The 17,648-nt window shown below is 33.5% G+C and overlaps 1 protein-coding gene and 1 pseudogene across 2 annotated transcripts in view; one reads left to right on the top strand and one right to left on the bottom strand.

Moving 5' to 3' along the window:
- The window catches only part of AUH (AU RNA binding methylglutaconyl-CoA hydratase), a 160,182-nt gene that overhangs the window by 41,472 nt on the left and 101,062 nt on the right, over positions 1-17,648 (top strand). For both annotated transcript variants that reach the window (XM_036855128.1, XM_036855127.1), the window contains one exon: positions 14,183-14,269. In XM_036855128.1, the coding sequence (XP_036711023.1) occupies positions 14,183-14,269 (87 nt within the window). The remainder of the gene's footprint in view (positions 1-14,182; positions 14,270-17,648) is intronic.
- On the bottom strand, positions 7,439-7,552 carry LOC118897578 (annotated as a pseudogene).

Genomic DNA, 17,648 nt, shown 5'->3' with positions numbered 1-17,648 from the left:
TGATTTGACTTCTCAGGGGAAGAAACTGTGCTGATTTGCTATGGGAATGGATTTAACTTCTTCCAAAGTACATGCAATGTGGGGGGGGGATGGTAGAGGCAGACAGCAGAACAAAAATAAGGCCACCTTTAGGAAGTAGGAGGAGGGTGGTAGATGCTAAGTAAACAGCCAATATTCATGAGTTTTAAAATTCCTACTATAAACTGTCTTCATTAGGGTCCAGCTATAAAGAAAACACATGGATTTCTTTCATTTATTCATTTATTTATCAGATTTCTTGGAGGGGAGCCTGTCACGGGCTAGGTACTATTCTAGGATCTGGGAATACAGCAGTAAGTAAGACAGAAATCACCTGCTCTTGTGGAGCCTCCATAGGCATGGGGGTAGGGGAGGCAGTGAAAAAAAAATTAACGTAAATGTGTACTGTGTCAGATGAATGCTCTGAATCCAGATAAAACTGGACAAGAAAAATGAGTTCTTGTGGCTGGCATGGAGGATTGCTGTTCCATATATGGTGAAGAGGGAAGACCTCTCTGAGAAGGAGATAAATAAGTAGAGTCCTGGAAGAAGTGAACTAGTCCTGAAGAAGTTCACTGGAAGAAGTGAACTTCCCTTGTGGATACCTGGGGAAGAGTGTTTTAGGCAGAGAGGTAAGCAAGAACGGAGCCTGGAGGCAACATCATACGTTGCAAGATAATGGGAGAGCAAGAAGGTTAGTGTCTCTGGAGCCGAGTGGACAAGATGAGTTCTAGGAGGTGATGTCACAGAAGTAGTAGGAGTCCAAGTGACATAGAATTTTCACTTATACTTCGAGTGAAAAGAGAATCTGGGGTGTTTTAAGCTAAGGAGTGACCTGAAAAGACTAAGTTTTAAAAGGCTTGCTCTGGCTGTGTGTTGAGAATAGACTGTTCCAGAACTTCTGTCTTTGATCCCCTGCAGTTATGATCATACTTGGACCAGTGTAGTAGTGGAGGTGGTGAAAAAATGTTGGATTCTACATGTATTTTGAAGGTGGAGACATGGATTTACTGATGAAAAGGAAGGGGTATGAAGGAGAAGAATCAAGGTTGACTCTATTTTGATTGGAACATTGGAAGGATGGGGTTACCATTAACTGAGGAGTGGAAGAATGCAAGAGGAGCATATTCTGGGGAGGAAATTTAATAGTTGGGGGAGGGGAGCATTTATTGTGTTTATAAGATGCATATTAGACATTCAACTGGATATGTCTAATAGGCAGCTGAATTTAGGAGTCTGTAGTTAGTTCAGGGTAGAGGTCTGGGCTTGAGGTAAAATTTTTGACATCATTGGTATACAGGTGGTATTTAAACTTGTGAATAAATGAAATAAGAACAAGTAAAACAGTCAATCCAGAAGATGGTTAAAAAATAGGGAGGGAGATGGAGGGAGAAAAAAAAGAACTAATGGGCTAAATATCCTAAAATGCAATTGTAGAAATAAATTCAAATTTATTACTTATCATAGTGAATGTAAGTGTACTAAATTCTTGAATTAGAAGACAAGCAATGGCTGGCTTAAGAAAAGTTATCACTAAGCTGCTTATAAGAAACACCTAAAGCATAAGGACATTGAAAGTTGAAGAGTAGAAAAAGATATACCAGTCTAATGCTGACTAAAAAAAAGCTGGTATAACTATATTGATATCAAAGGAAATAGACTTTAAAACAAATTTTTATTAGAGATAGTAATTATTAGAGATAAAGAAGGTCACTACATAATCATAAAAGATTCAATTTCCCTTGTAGATATGATGAGTCCCAGCTTTTTTGCTGTTAGAAACAGCCTCAAAATATATAGTGCAAAAATTGATATCACCCTGAGGAAAAATGGACAAATCCACCACCATAATGGGAATTTTTAGCACTTTTCTTAGTTGATGATAGATTAAACAAGGAAAAAGTAAGTCTATAGGAGATTTGAATACGTCAGTTAGTAAACTTAACCCTTATATCGTCAGAGTCCCCTGGACCCAGATTTGACTAGTTTCTTTTTTGAATAGTTTTGCTTGTATGGATTGATGTTTTATGACTTTGATTCTTTCTTAGAGGTCTTCTGAAGAACAGAAAATTTACTTTAAAAAAGAAAATTAAAACTCCTTTTCTCTTGCAGTTACTGTATGGGTTCATTGGAACTTTTTATGAATCTAAGATGCTGTGGGTTCTTATCTCATATCACTGTATCTTTATATTGGTAATTTCATCATCCTAGGAATGATTTTTATTATTACTCTTTAATTATTCCCAACTGTGCTAAGAAAAACTAAAATAAGAAAATGGAAGAAAGACAGAATTGTCTAGAAAGATGTTGTAGAGGTCAAATCATTGCTATTGCATTATCTTTTTTTTTTATTGCATTGCCTCAAGAGTTGCACATATTTTAAGAAAATATAACTGAAGTCTGGAGGTACCATCTTTGTAGTCATTCTTTTAGTTATCACTGAACACAGTTGAGAATTTAGAATTTTTCATTTTCTACACATAATGGTACAAGAGTAGAAAAGTTGACAGAGGAAGACATTTCACAGTTATTAGATGGGTAAAATAATGGTCAAAAGAGACAGCAGACTGTAGGCCCTAATCATGATGGTGAACTTGATCGTATGAGTGAAATCTTAGACTGTGAGTCATCAGATGACAATATCCTAGATGAATTTTCTTGAACTCAAGAACTGATGAGTGAGCAAGTATATTTCTGTGGTTTCTATAAAGGAAGTATGGAATTTGCATCCAATTAGTCATTAGGTAGGAAGGACTTCACCACGCAGTATTTTGTGACAAGAAGTTGGGCTATTCAGTTTTTCCAAAAGGATATGTGACATATTCTTGCATTTCATATGATGATGTACATGAGCATTTACTTGATACAGCTTGTAATTGAAGAGTGTTGAAGGCAGATGTGTATACAGAGGTGACAGGAAGGGACTATATGGTATAGAAAAGAAAACAAACCATTGATCATTCTGATGGATGTTTATAAATCTAAAAATGAATATTTACAATCAGGGAACAATGAATATGGCTGTCCTCAACAAGTTTATGAGCCATCCAAATTTTCAAAAGCACAGCATTTCTACAATGCAAGTTCAAGAAGAAGCAGATGTAATGATCATTTAGTAGAGCTATATTTGAAATCTGGAATCAGATTTTATAAAACTATATGTCCCAGGTTCATGTGTGTCAGTTGATGACCAGTTTCATTCAAATGATATAACCCTTTTCATATGTGTTCATGTGTGTATGTGTGTGTGATATATGTAAGTATGTGAGTGTATATATGCATACACTATGCGTTTGTAGGTATGTATATGTATAATACACATATGTGCACATACCAGGAAAATATAAAAATATATAAATTTTATGTATTTAAGTTTTGACTGAAATTTCCAACTAATTTGATTTTTTATCGTCCTTTTATTTTTCTGTAAATTATTTATAAAATGACCTAAATATTAAATAAAATATTAATACAAAGAGTCTATCAGCCCAGCTGATAAAGGGCGTTGATTATTTTTCCCGGCCTACTGAGGGTTAATGTAATGTACCTGTGTGGATCATTGCCCTCAGCAGTTGATGACTGTGCATCTCTTTTAAGCACACATGGAATATTCATGAAAATTAACCATCTGCTTGGCTGTAAAACCTGCACAGATTTCAAAGGCTGAATTCTGTGACTACAGGCAGTTAAGATACAAGTCATTTACAAAAGGTAATTAGAAAAAGTCCCCTACAGTGGGGAATTTAAAATAACTTCTAAATAACTTACAGCTCAACAAAGGAATCTTAATGGAAATTAGAACATATTCAGAATTAAATTCTAACAAAATACTTTAAAAGTTGTGTAATATAGTTTAGATTGTACTTTAAGAAAGAATAAATGCTCAAGATGAATAAACTAAGAATCCAATTTTTTAAAATGACAAAAGTGACTACAGAATAAACCCAGATAGGGTAGAAGGAAAGAACTGAAGATGAACATAAACTTATGACTTGGAAAAATAAACAGTAAGTAATAGGATAATAAAGTCCAAAGTTGGTTCTTCAAAAGTCAAATAGTCAAATTTCTGACAAGATTTATCAAGGGTGAGGGAATAACTAAACAATATTCAGATTGAAAAAGGATCTCATAGGTATAAACTTCACAGAGATTAATCTGGTAAGATAATATTAAGAATAACTGATGTCAGTGAATTTGAAATTTTAAGTGGAATAGGTAAATTATTAGAAAATAAAACTTAACCAAAACTGACTTAAGAAATCGAAAACCTGACTAGTCCCGTAACAATGAAAACACATGGTCTCCATGACTGCAGAGGAACATTCTATCCAGACATTTCATGGAACAGATAATTCCAGTCTCACATATATTCTTTGATAAGTTAAAAAAAGAAAGACCCTTTCTCAGCTGCTTTTCTGAGGCTAGAATAACCCTGATACAACCACCATACAAGAGCAGTACAGGAGAGGAGAACAGACACATCTTCTGGTTTTAGATAGACACCTCCCCAGGACACAGGGAGCATCTGTTCCATCTGGTGCTTTTTGGAGGTTAAGATGCAGATTGAGCCACCTGGAAATCCTGGCTTATCTTGACCTGATGTTTTGGTTGGATGGAGGAGATGAAAGCCTATGTGGAGCGGGAGCAAAAAAGACCAGGGTGCTTTGGATTGATAGTACATGTACATAAACTGGAACAATTCTGAAATGATGACGTTGTTCACTGCACAGTAATGTTCTACAAAACTGAGACATTTCATCTTTTACTACTAAGAAAAATGCAGCTTAAAGCTACCATTTCTCACCCGTTAGATGAGCAGAACTTACTAAGTGTGGCAATACCAGGCACTGGTAATGATGTGGAGCAATGCACTGCTGGTGATAACACATGGAGGTGGAATTACTTTGGAAAAACAATTTGGAATTAACTTTTAAAGATCATTTTCACTTCACATGACCCAGCACCTGCACTCCAAGGGAAAAGACTTAAAGCAGTTATCCCCCAGACTGAGGTTGGGTTCTCCTCTAGGCATTCAGGAGATACAGATTATTTAAAAGGGACCTAGTTGATAACTTGTATGTACTTTTTTGTAGAACTTTTCAGGCTGATCTGCAAGTTAAGTTACTCTTTACCATCTTCTCTTTCATAGTTGCTCTTCTTGCACTTTACAGTAGTCAGTCCTGATTTTGCCTTTTTTTGCTTCCTTGACCCAGGGAGGAAGAAAGCTCTGAATTGCTATAAAAGGGGTATTTTAAAATACTAATGTTGAGAATTTCAACTAGGATCCTATTCTTACTCTGGCAGTTTCCAATTCATTGCTTTCAGCATAATTTAAGGACAGTAAAGTTTTTATGGAATTGTTAAATGCTTCTTGATTACTATGTGATTTTTCAAGAGCTGGGTCTAAAGGAGTTGAAAGAATTGGGTGACATTGCTGAAGTATTCTAGCAATAAATGATTTTCATGCATAGATATATGAAATGATAGAAGGAGGGAAGGTAGTCTTATCTATCTCATTGAGATACATTTCCCAGAAAAGTTTACTTTTAATATCTAGTTGTTATCAGATTTGTAATATATTTATGCTTCAATCAATTTTATGCTAATAATACTTGTAATGAAAAGTCAGTCCAGAGGAAAACTTCTAAACTTAGTGCTTCATGGTTACAGGGAATTTAATAAAAATTAATTTAGTTTAAACAATATATATGTTTTGTTGCAAAGAAATATGACAGTGGTCAAAAGAAAAATGTTAAGCATAAAAGCTGATTGCATCAGAAAAAAATAGCAGCAAAGTGTTGTAGAAATACAACACTTCATAAAGTTGTTCATAAAGAAAATAAATGACGTAGTATTTCTTATCGTTAAGCAAGGATTTGTTTCTTGTTTCAGACATGAATGATGTTGAGAGTCAAGTCACTGTGGTATGTAGATTGCACTGGATGCATTGACAGTGGTATATATCAGTTGTATTTTAAGCTGCCAGTGTTTATAGTGTACTGCAATCCTTGCAACTATTTAAATTATGAAAAATTTTAGATGTCAATATAAAACTGTTCAAGGGAGTGCATCGTTTTTCAAAATTCTTTTCAGCTGTAATGGGAACAAAAAATGTTGAAGACCACTGACTTGGAGCATTAGCTCTTGAGCATTAGCTCAAGGGGGATGGTAACACTCATTGGGGAAGATATTAGAATTTAGGGGGACATTTTTGCTTGTCACAATGACTTAGGGGCTTTACTCTCATTTGGTTATTGGGGGCCAAGGAAGCTAGGTATCCTGCAATGTACAACAAAGAATATTATCATTGTTTTCCATAACTTTTCTACTCACTGGACTAGTCCGCGACAAAGATAAATAGGTAGAAATTTACTACATAGTAATCCTAAAGCATATTCAAAAGAAGGAATTTATAAAAAAAAGTCCAAGTATTTTAGGAGAGGACCATTTTAGTGGGCAATATTTAAATGAACTATATTCTCTCAGAATTGTTAAATAATATATTAACTCCATGCATTGTCTACTTGGGGTATTAACGTTTCTGATCACTACATATTTAGTTGAAAAGAGTTTGCGGTAGATACTGCAAAAGCAATACAAATAATTAAAAATATGTAACTTAGACCCAAATATTAAATTATCAGGAATATATGGACTACAGAGATCTTACTGAATTTTATTATACTTTCTCAGTAAGACCAGTGTGATCATACTATTTAATGTTGTAATGTGGTTCACAACTTTACTTCCCTCTGCACTCTAGATTCACACTTTCCTGTTATTTTTACTCCCAAACATTTATCACTTTTTATCTTGGTTATTTATTATATTTATTTTTTAGTATCTTTTTGTCCCCCTTGTTTAGAGACATAGTGTAAGAGGAGAGGGTGGGAGACAGAAAGAGCAGCCCTTTTGAGGAGTTTGGCTTTAAAAAAAAAGAGGAGAGAAATTGGTGATAGCTGGAGCAGGTAATGTGTATGGAGTCAGGATTTTTTTTGGTCATTTTTTTTCATTTGTGTTTTGGGCAGGAAAGTTGGATTTATTGGTGGGCGTGAGTAAGGAAGGGAAAGCACCACGGCTTTCATGAGTGCAGGGTCTGCCATTTGTCCAGGGGGCCCACGATTAGGGATGTATTTGACCCATAGTCATCCAGGATGATCCACTTTTCTGCCACCATGTCTTCAGATTCATCCACTTCTTGGAGATGTGGATCTTCTGGGGCCCAGAAACTTGAACTTGGCCCTGTGTGGGCCCTTAATCACTTGCTCCTTGTTCTGCAGTTTGGTGCAGATGGATGTGATGACTTGGCCAGTGTGGACCCTGGCCACTGCGTGCTGGGCTTTCCAAAGGCACCCTGCATACCTGTCTGGAGCCTAGATTGGGGACAGCATGATGCCAGACATGAATGTCCACTGGTAAGGGCTGTCTCGAAGGTCCTTAAGGGCAACCCATACAAGCAACAGGCTGCATGCACTACCAGGGAAGCTGCTTTTTTTTTTTTTTTTAGTGCCTTAGTTATCTTTTTTTTTTACAGTGGTGTGTGAGAGGCTGCTTTTTGCAGCCATTGCACACCAGGCCTCCACAGAGAAAAGAGGCCTGATTGGCTGCAGAAGGAATTTTTTTTTTAACGTAAATTTTTAAATTGAATTATAATGTACATAGGGAAAATTGCACAAACTGTAAGTAATAAATTTCTGCAAAATGAACTCACCTGTGCAGTCACCACCCAAATTAAGAAATGAACACTGCCATTACCAGCACACCATAATTCATCCCTTATGCTTCTTCCTATCGTTAACCATCTCTCACCCAAAAGATAGTGGAGGTTTTTCTGATTTTTATTACCAAATACTAATTTTGCCTGTTTTCAAACTTTATGTAACTGGAATTATCCAGCATGTATCTTTTAAGGTTGACTTCTTCTCAACACGTTTGTGGGATTCAGTATGTACTGTTCATCTAGGAATAGTATATTCATATTTGTGGGAATATTTCACAGTTTATTCATTTTGCTGTTGATGAATGTTTGGATTATTGCTGGTTTCAGCTATTCTGAATAATGCTTCTGTGAATATGCTTATACGTGTCCTTTAGTGTACATATCATGTGTTTCTGTTGGGTGTGTATACTTGGGGTGGAATTGCTTTCCAAAGTGATTTTTTTTTTACCAATTTTACTCCCAGCAGCATTAAATCAGAGTTCTCATTGCTCTATACCTTCACCAACACTTTAGCACTGTACTGCTTATAAAACTATCTGTGTTTGTAATCGGTGTTTCCTTGATGATTAGTCATGTTGTATTCCTTTTCATGTCTTTTTAGCCAATGTTATATTCTCTTCTGTGAATTATCTGTATGAATCTTTTGCCTATATTTTATATTTGGGTTATTTATATTTTTCTTCCTGATTTATAGTTCTTTACATGCACAGAACAGATGTATTTAAGATACCATTTCCCACTCTTTTACTTGTATATTCACTCGCTTAGTGATGTCCTTTAATGAACAGAAGTTTTTAATTTTAAAGAACTCTAGTGTTTTCCTTTTAAAGGTGTTGGAAAAACCTTTTAAAAATCTTTGTCTATACCAAAATCTTGAAGATATCTGGATATTTTCATTTAGAAGTTATTTGTTTTACCTTTCAAATTTAGGCTGTAATGCACCATTAACTGATTTGTTTGTGTATATGATACGAAGGGTCAAGAATTGTTTTTCCCCATATGAACCTTCAGTGGTCCCAGCCCCATTTATTGGAATGTTCCAGCAGTGCCATCTTTGTCATAAATCAAGCAGGTCTTTTCTGGACTTGCTATTCTGTTCCATTGCTCTGTTTCTCTATCTTTGAGCCAGTGTCACGTTTTCTTAATTACTGTAGTTTTATAATACATCTTATTTTAATATAAATTCTCCAGCTTTTTCTTCTTCAAGATTATCTTGACTATTATTGGGCCTTTGCATATCCACTTTGTCAATTTCTAAAAAAGCATTGGGATTTTGATTGGAACCACATCGAATCTATTAATTTGGAGAGAATTTACATCTTTTAGTATGGAATCTTCTAACATGAAATGATATATTCCTCCATTTATTTAGGACTTCTTTAATTTAGATTTTGTAGGTTTTTGTGTCAAGATTTTATACAACTTTTATTAGATTTATTCCTTGGCTCTTTGATTTTTGAATGTTAATATAAATGGTATCTTTTTAAAACTTCACAAATTTCTTTTGCTAGTACATAGAAAGTTGATTTTTTTATATTGAACCTATATCCAGCAACCTTACTAAATTCACTTATTTTTATGATTTGTAAATTCTTTTGGATATTCTTCATGTATAATTAAGTCATCTGCTAATGATGGAAGTTTTATTTTTTCTTTCTGTTCCTTGTAATTAAAAAAATTTTCTTATTACACAAACTAGTACATCTGTTCCCATCTGTAGAAGTGATAAAGAATACTTGTCTCATTCTTGATCTCTGAGAGGAAGTAATTGACCATTAAAGGTGGTGTTAGCTATAGGTATTTTGTAATTACTCTTTATAAAATCAAAAAGATTCTTTTCTTTGCTATGAATTTTTAATTAATAATGAGTGTTAATTAGAGAGGACACCAAAAGTACAAGTAATAAAAGAGAAAAATTGATAAATTGGACTTCATTAAAATTAAACTTCAAAAAACCATCAAGAATCATCAAAAGATCAGCCACAGATAGGGAGAAAATATTGTGAATCGTATTTCTGAAAAAGGACTTGTATCCAAGATATAACTCTTACAACCCAGTAAGAATAAAATAAATTATCCATCAAAAAAATGAGCAAAAGATTTGAATAGACATTTCACTCAAGAAACTGTATGAATGGCTAATAAGCACCTTGAAAAGATGCTAACCTCATTAGTCATTAGGGAAATGCAAATTTAAAACCATAATAAATACCACTTCATGTCCACTAAAATGGCTATGATAAAAAGGCAGACTAGTGTTGGTGACCTTGTAGGACAACAGAGACCCTTAGGCATTGCTGATAGGAATGTAAAGTGGTGCAGCCACTATGGAAAACAGTGGCAGGTTTTTTTTCTTCTTTCCTTTTTTAAGTTAAATAGAAATTTACAATATAGCCCAGCAATTCCACTCTATCCAAGACAAGTGAAAAAATTTCTTTACACAAAGACTTGTATGCAGACGTTCATGGTAGTATTTTTCATAATAGCCAAAAAAGTAGAAACAACCCAAATGTCCATCAGCCAATGAATGGATAAACAAAATGTCTGTCCCTACAATGAAATACTATTTGGTAATAAAAAGATAAAAAGTACTGATGCATCTTTATATCATGGATGAACCTGAAAAACACTACGCTATGTGAAAGAAAGAAACAGAAGACCATATATTATATGAGTTTATTTATATGAAATGTTCAGAAAAGGCAAAATTATAGGAAAATATCAGTAGATTAGTTTGGGGCTAGAGGTGAGAACAGGGAGTGACTGCATATGGGTGTTAGGGATCTTTTTTGTGATAATGGAAATGTTCTAAAACTGGGTTGTGGTGATGGTTGTACAACTCTGTAAATTTACTTAAAAAATATTGAATTGTGTATTTTAAATGACTGAATTTTATTTTATGTAAATTATACCTCAGTGAAGATGTTAAAGAATGAGTGTTGAATTTTATCAACTACTTTTCTGCAACCTACTGAAAATTTATATGATTTTCACCTTTCTCAATTACGTAAATTAAAAATTTCATAAATTAAAAAATTTAATGTTAAAAATTTAAGTCCAGTCGTAAATCTTGGACTGAGTATAAATTGGTCTTGATATATTTTATTTATGTTACTACTAAGTATGATACACTGATACTTTGTTTAGGATTTTTTGAGACTTTATTTATGAGAAAAATTGGCCTGTCATGTTTTTTTCTTACAATGTTCTTTTCAAGTTTTTGTTTTGCTGTTCTCCATGTAAGCATTTTTAAGATTGATGGTAAATGTTTTTCATTATATGTTTGGAAGAATTTACTATTGGAGCCATATGGGCATGCAGTTTTCTTTGTAGGAAAGTTTTTAATTACATATTCAATTTCTTTAATGTGTATTTGTGTTTTCAGATTTTCTATTTCTTTGTCAGTTTTAATAAGTTGTGTTTTCCTAGGAATTTGTTCATTTCCTGTCGTTTTTCAAATCCATTGGGCCAAAATTTTTAATAATATTGTTTTATGGTCTGTAAAATCCTTAGTATTACCCTCCTTTTCATTCTCGATTGGGACTTGTGCCTTCTTTGATGATCTATGATGAGTCTTGCTAAAAGGTCTATCATTTATTTTAGTTTTTTTTCAAAGAACCAACTATTTTGATTTTTCTCTCGCACATTTGTTTTCTATTTAAAAGTTTTTTTTTGCTCCAGTTTCTACTTTGGGATTAATTTTTTCCTATTTTTTACTTCTTGATAGGAATATTTGAAAGGATATTTGAGTGCTTGCTTTATCAGTTACTGTGAAAGGTCTGCTAAAATCCACTATGGTTGTAGACCTGGCAGTTTTTCATTTTAGTTCTGTTAGTTTTTGCTTTATGTATTTTGGGGCTGTCTTTTTTATGTATGCCAATTTAGAATTCTTATGGCTTTTTTAATGGATCATCATATTTATTATTATAAAATAACCCTCTAGCTTGAGTGATGTTTCTTGTCTTACTTCTCTTTTGTCAGAGATGAAGATAACTTTACAAGTTTTCTTTTGCTTAGTGTTTGCAAGTTTTTTACCCTTTTACTTTAACCAGTCTGTGCCCTTATATTTTAAGACATATCACTTGTAAGGAGTATAAAATAAGATTTTAAACTCTACTCTCATAATCTGCTTGAAGAATTCCCTGCAGTGTTTCTTTTCGCGTGGGTCTGCCGGGGACAAATTGTTGTTTGTGGATGTGTGTGTCTGTGAGTGGGTGTGTAAAATGTCTTTATTTCACCATCATTTTGAAGGATAGGTTTGATTTGTTTGGAATTCTAGATTGGCAGTTATTTTCTTTCTTCACTTTAAAGATACTCATTTTCTGTCTCATACCATTGTGTGGATAAAGCTGCATTCCATAACGAGACACATCTTCTACACTTCTCTGCTGGGACTAGTGTGCAGTTAATGGGCCACACGTGTTAAGAGCAAACCTTGATTCCCTTTAGGTCCTGGCATGGCTTCCAGCAGCCTAGTCTCTTTAACCTGAGTGTGGTTTTCAAAGCCTGCTGTGTGGTCACAGGGGCAGAATGTTGGTAAAGACCCCCCATCGGAGCTCTAGTTAGTGTGTTAGAGGGTACCCTAATGGTGCCCTGAGGCCGGAGGATGTGATGGATCCCATGATGCAGTCACAGGGGCTCCTTCAGGACCACCTCATCCAGCGTCCCTATCTGTCCCATCAGCTTTCACTTCTTCATTGCTTTGGCTCCTCTTTCGTTTATTCCCTTCCCCCATACCACACTACATTTAGCTACTTTTATTAACCAATATGTATTAGCTAACATGCACTAGGCAACATTTTATATTCTCAATTTAAAATTATATTCTTAATGTTAAATGACAGTGAGTTGAACCATTATTTCTTTAACAAATACATCCTACTAGTTTAGAATTCTTTTGACACTACTAACATTTTTCTTCCATGCTAAATTTTAATTCTTCATGGAAAAAGTTAATTATGAAGACATATATCAGACATCCAAAAATCATGACTACCTACCATATTGAGTACCCACCACTTAAGCAACACAGTATTACAAATAAGATTGAAGTTCTTTGTGTCTATTGCCAATCACATCTCTCTCCCTCCCCCACAGAGGTCACCACCAATTGAATTTGGAATTTATCATTTCCATGTATGCTTTATATCCCTACATAGCATTCTTCTTTTAAAAACTTATTTAAATGGTTATTATCCTGTGTATCTTTCAGTAATTATATATAATGATAAATATATATTGTATTTATTTATATAATTATAAATCCTTCAACATCATTAGATTTATCCATATTTATACTCTAATTCCTTCATTTTCATGCTGCGCATATAACATTTTGTTGTATAAATATGTCCCAGTTTTATTATTAATCCTTTTGGTGGATTTAGGTTTTTTCCATTTTTTTTGCTATTTTTGTACATGTTGCATTGAATGTTGTATGTATTTCCTTGGGCATATATTTGAGAGATTTTCTAGGGTATATATACCTAAGAACTGATGGGTTGTAGGATATGTGTTTTGTCTACTGCAGTTCTCACTTCCACAGGAAGTATATGGGCTCAGCATCAGCTGCTACTTGATGTTACGTCTAGTCATGATCAATTTATAATGGGCTAATAAGAGAATAAGTAGCTGAGTATATACCATCTATGCTGTAATTTTACTTTGTTTTTTATTTGTTTGTTTATTTTAATGGGGACCTACCTTTTCTCAGTGAGTTTAATTTTATTAAAAAGAATGTCTTTGTTGAGCCACAGAGTAAACAATCCCTTAAGGAATTCCTTATGTTTATTTTTATCTGTTCCAAAGTTATGATTCTGTGATAAACTCGTAATTATGAAATTGTCAATTTGCATATACTTTCAAGCCAGTGATTCTCAAATGTGATCTGCAGTCACCAAGGTGGGCATCCATGAAGTCACAATGATTTTCATAGCAGGAAGGTGTGATTTGCCCTTTTCACTGGGTTGGCATTTGCACTGATGGGACAGAAGCAGTGGTGGATAGAACTGCCAGCATCTTTTCAAGAACCAAGAAAGTGGCATCAGTCTGTAATCATTTATGTTAACAGGAATGGGTTTATTTGTATTATTCAATGAATAAATAAATATTTTAAAAATTTTGTTGTTTCATTTTCTAATAGAATAACTATTGGTAGATATATATAATCTTAACAATGCCTCCTTCTCTAAGAGTATAAAGGGGTTCTGAGACCATGAAGTTTGAGAAGCATTACTTTAAGCACATGGTAGATACATGAACAAACAAATATTTTATTCAATCTGGTGCTGGTCTTTGGGAAGGAAAACTTAGATACTGTAATTCCTTTGATAGATAAATCTAGTCTGTCTTCAAGTTATATATGAATCTTAAGTAAATGTTCAGTTTGTTGCCTTAAAATTTTGTTTATAACTAGTTTATATTTGTAAATAAAATACTTTGCAGGTGCTGACCTTAAGGAAAGAGTCAAAATGAATTCCAGTGAAGTTGGTCCTTTTGTCTCCAAAATAAGAGCAGTGATTAATGAAATCGGTAAGCACAATTAAATTCTCCTTTTAGCATGCTGAAGGTGACCTTAAATGTCATATTTTAAAAGTTGCACACTGTCTTTATGTATAAGCTTTGGCTAAAATATTTATATAGTTAGATAATCATGACCTATAGCTGGTTGTAAAACAGCATGTAATATATTTAATTTGAAAAGTTGTGAAAAATTTTTTTATAATTAAAGATGCCTCCTATTTATGATGACATGGCATATAGAGTTAATTATTAGAAAACAAAGAATAATTTGGCATAAGCCTTTGACATAAGTATTTATATTTCTTAAATAATTGCATACACAGACATATTTATAGATAGGGAATTTTTTTGTTTTTTACATAAATGGGATACTATCTCCTTAGAATTATAAATTTCTGTGTAATGTTTATATTTCAGTCCATATCAATTTATTATTAATACTTTTTAATACATTACTACATAGTAATCCATAGCATAGCCTTATCCAAAATTTTAAATTATTTCTTCATTAATGAACGCTTAGGATGTTTTTGTTGTTTTGGATTTTTGTTTTTGTGGGTTTTTTTGCTATTTTTGTTATTTATAATAAAGCAGTGATTATCTTTGTACAAAGTCTTTTAGAACATTAGTATGTATATTTATAAGATAGATTCTTAAACATGGTATTGCAGTTCTAAGTATCATGTGTTCATTTTACATTTTAATAAATCCTACCAGATTATGTTGCAAAAAGATGGTAATAATTTATATTCCTGTCAATCACATGACAGTACCTGTTTCCTTATAGTTTTATGGCATTTAATGTTGCTACTTTTTAAGTTTGCCAGAGTTAAGGAAAAAAATAATCTTAGCATTTTAATTTTCACTTTCTCAAATGCTAGTATATCTTTTCAGATTAGACTTGCCTTTCCCCTCCTGTAAATTGCCTTTTCACATTCTTTATCCTCTTTTCTATAGCATTATTTAATAACTATTTACCTAAAGCCAATTTTGTATTAATCTTTTGTTGTTAAATGTATTACAGGTATTGCCTCTTAATGTTCCACCCTAATTCAATTCTAGGAGCTTTAATATCTAGAGGGTACTAAGTTCCTGTCATTGTTATTTTTCTTTTTTCCTTGAAGATTTTCTTTGCTAATTCTCACACATCAATTCTTCCAAATGAATTTAGAATTATTAATTTTGAAGTGAAGAAGAAAAATACTCTCTTGAGACTGTGATTGGAATTTCTATAAATCTTGTTTATAAAGAATTGACATTTTTATGATACTAAATCTTTCCATCCATGATATGCATGGCTCTCATTTTGGGGGGGTGGTCATTCATGTTTTAATGTTCATCAAGAAAGTTTTCTTCACATTGGCTTTGTCTTGTATCTTTTTTCCCCCTCCAATTTATCCCTAGCTATTTTATAGCATTTATTCCTTTGAATGGGATCTTTTCCCCGTATTTCTGTTGAAGTCTGGTTATTGTTGTAGGTCTGTAGGAAATGTGGTAAATTTTATGTGCTTGTACTTGTATAAGTGATTGTTTTCTCTCAATTAATTTTCTTGTGTTTTCCAGAAAGCAAAAAAAGTTCATTACACATAAAAAATGCAATTTTTATCTCTTCTTTTTCCAACATTTTAATCTTAACATATTTTTCATATATTCTCACATTGGCTAAGGTTCTTGATACAATATTCAGTTGTTGAAGAGATCATGTTCATCCTTTATTTGAGTTTAATGAATGCTTTTAATATTTTGCCAGTAAATATCAAGTTCAGGGAGTTTTCTTCTATTTCAACTTGTTTAGGAGTTTGTTATTCTTTTCTAATCGAGAATAAGGGTTAAAGTTTGTCAACTGCCTTTTTGTTATGTGTCAGGATGGTATATATTAAAATTTGTCTCAGATTTTATTATACTGAATTGTATTAATAGACTTACTGATGCTGCACTGGCCTTGTATTACTAGAATAAACACTACCTGGTCATTGTGGTTCGTGGTTATGGTGGTTTTTAATGTATACTGCTGGTTAATTTTATATATTTTGATATAAACATAAATGAGATGGGAATCTTCTAATTTTGTTTTTTGTGTTACCCTTTCTGGTTTGGTATCATGTTTATACAACCTTCATAGAATGAAGTTTTTCATCTTTTTCTGTACTATACAGGGAAATCATCTGTTATCTGAAAGATTAGAATTTGACCATGTGGCATCTTTTGGGGTCTTGTGTGGTTTTGTTATTGTTGTTTCCTTTTTTTTTTTAGAGCTAAGTTTTTAAAAAATACATGTGTTTTGATTTCTAGAATGTTTCTTGTCACCTTCATAACTTTTGTTTATCCTCTGCCAATGTTATTGAAGGCTCTCCTCTGCTTCTCTCTCCAGCTTCAACCACATGGTAAGATAGATGTCTTCTGAGGCTGAGCATGGATTTGGTTTCCATGTTGGTCAGAGAACTTGATCTTGGAAGTAAAAGTTGATGCTGTCTGTAACTCTCTATATATGCTAGGATGAATGGCTAAGACTGGTTCAGTTAAACATTACGTTGATGTTTGTTCCCAGCCTCTTTCTATTTTATTGAATCTGAAATTGGAATTTTTCTGATGCTTTTTAAATGAAGAACTACTTTTTTTGTAGTGGATTTTTCTTTTCAGTGGTTGAAGCTGTACTATTTCTGTTCTGGATCCTGATCCAGTACTCTTTTTCCTCTTCCATGAGTTCTCCAATATTAGGTAATGATACTTTTCACTACAGCATTACAATGGACATAAAATTTTTAAGATGTCTTTGGTGGTGACTTAGTGAGATTTTGAAGGGCAGGTAAAAACTGTCGTGATCAAATCTGTTTGTTTAGTACATTAAACCAGGGGCTAGGAAACTTTTTCTTAAAGGGACAGATAGCAGTTATTTTAGGCTTTGCAGGGCTATTATGGTCTCTGTTGCAGTAACTCAACTTTTCTTTTTTTTAAAGGGTTTATTTTTCAGGAGCAGTTTTAGGTTCACATCAAAATTGAGGGGTGGGTAAAGAGATTTCTCATATATCCCCTGCCACCACAATATGCATAGTCTCCGCCCCCCCCGCCATTATTAATATCTCATACCAGAGTGGCACATTGGTTACAATTGATGAACGTATGTTGACACATTATAATTACCCAAGTGCATAGTTTATGTTAGGGTTCACTCTTGGTGTTTTACATTCCATGGGTTTGAACAAATGTAAAATGACATGTACCCATCATGATAGTGTTTTGCAGAGTGTTTTCACTGCCCTAAAAATCCTCTGTGCTTGGCCTATGCATCCCTTCTGCCCTCTCTGGCAACCATGTTTTACTGTCTCCATATTTTTCCATCATATAGCTGGAATCATGTAATATGTAGCTTTTTCAGATTGGCTTCTTT

The sequence above is a fragment of the Balaenoptera musculus genome, chromosome 6 (assembly GCF_009873245.2).
Source record: "Balaenoptera musculus isolate JJ_BM4_2016_0621 chromosome 6, mBalMus1.pri.v3, whole genome shotgun sequence".
Classification (NCBI taxonomy): Eukaryota; Metazoa; Chordata; class Mammalia; order Artiodactyla; family Balaenopteridae; genus Balaenoptera; species Balaenoptera musculus.
This window is presented reverse-complemented; position numbering and strand designations above follow the sequence as displayed.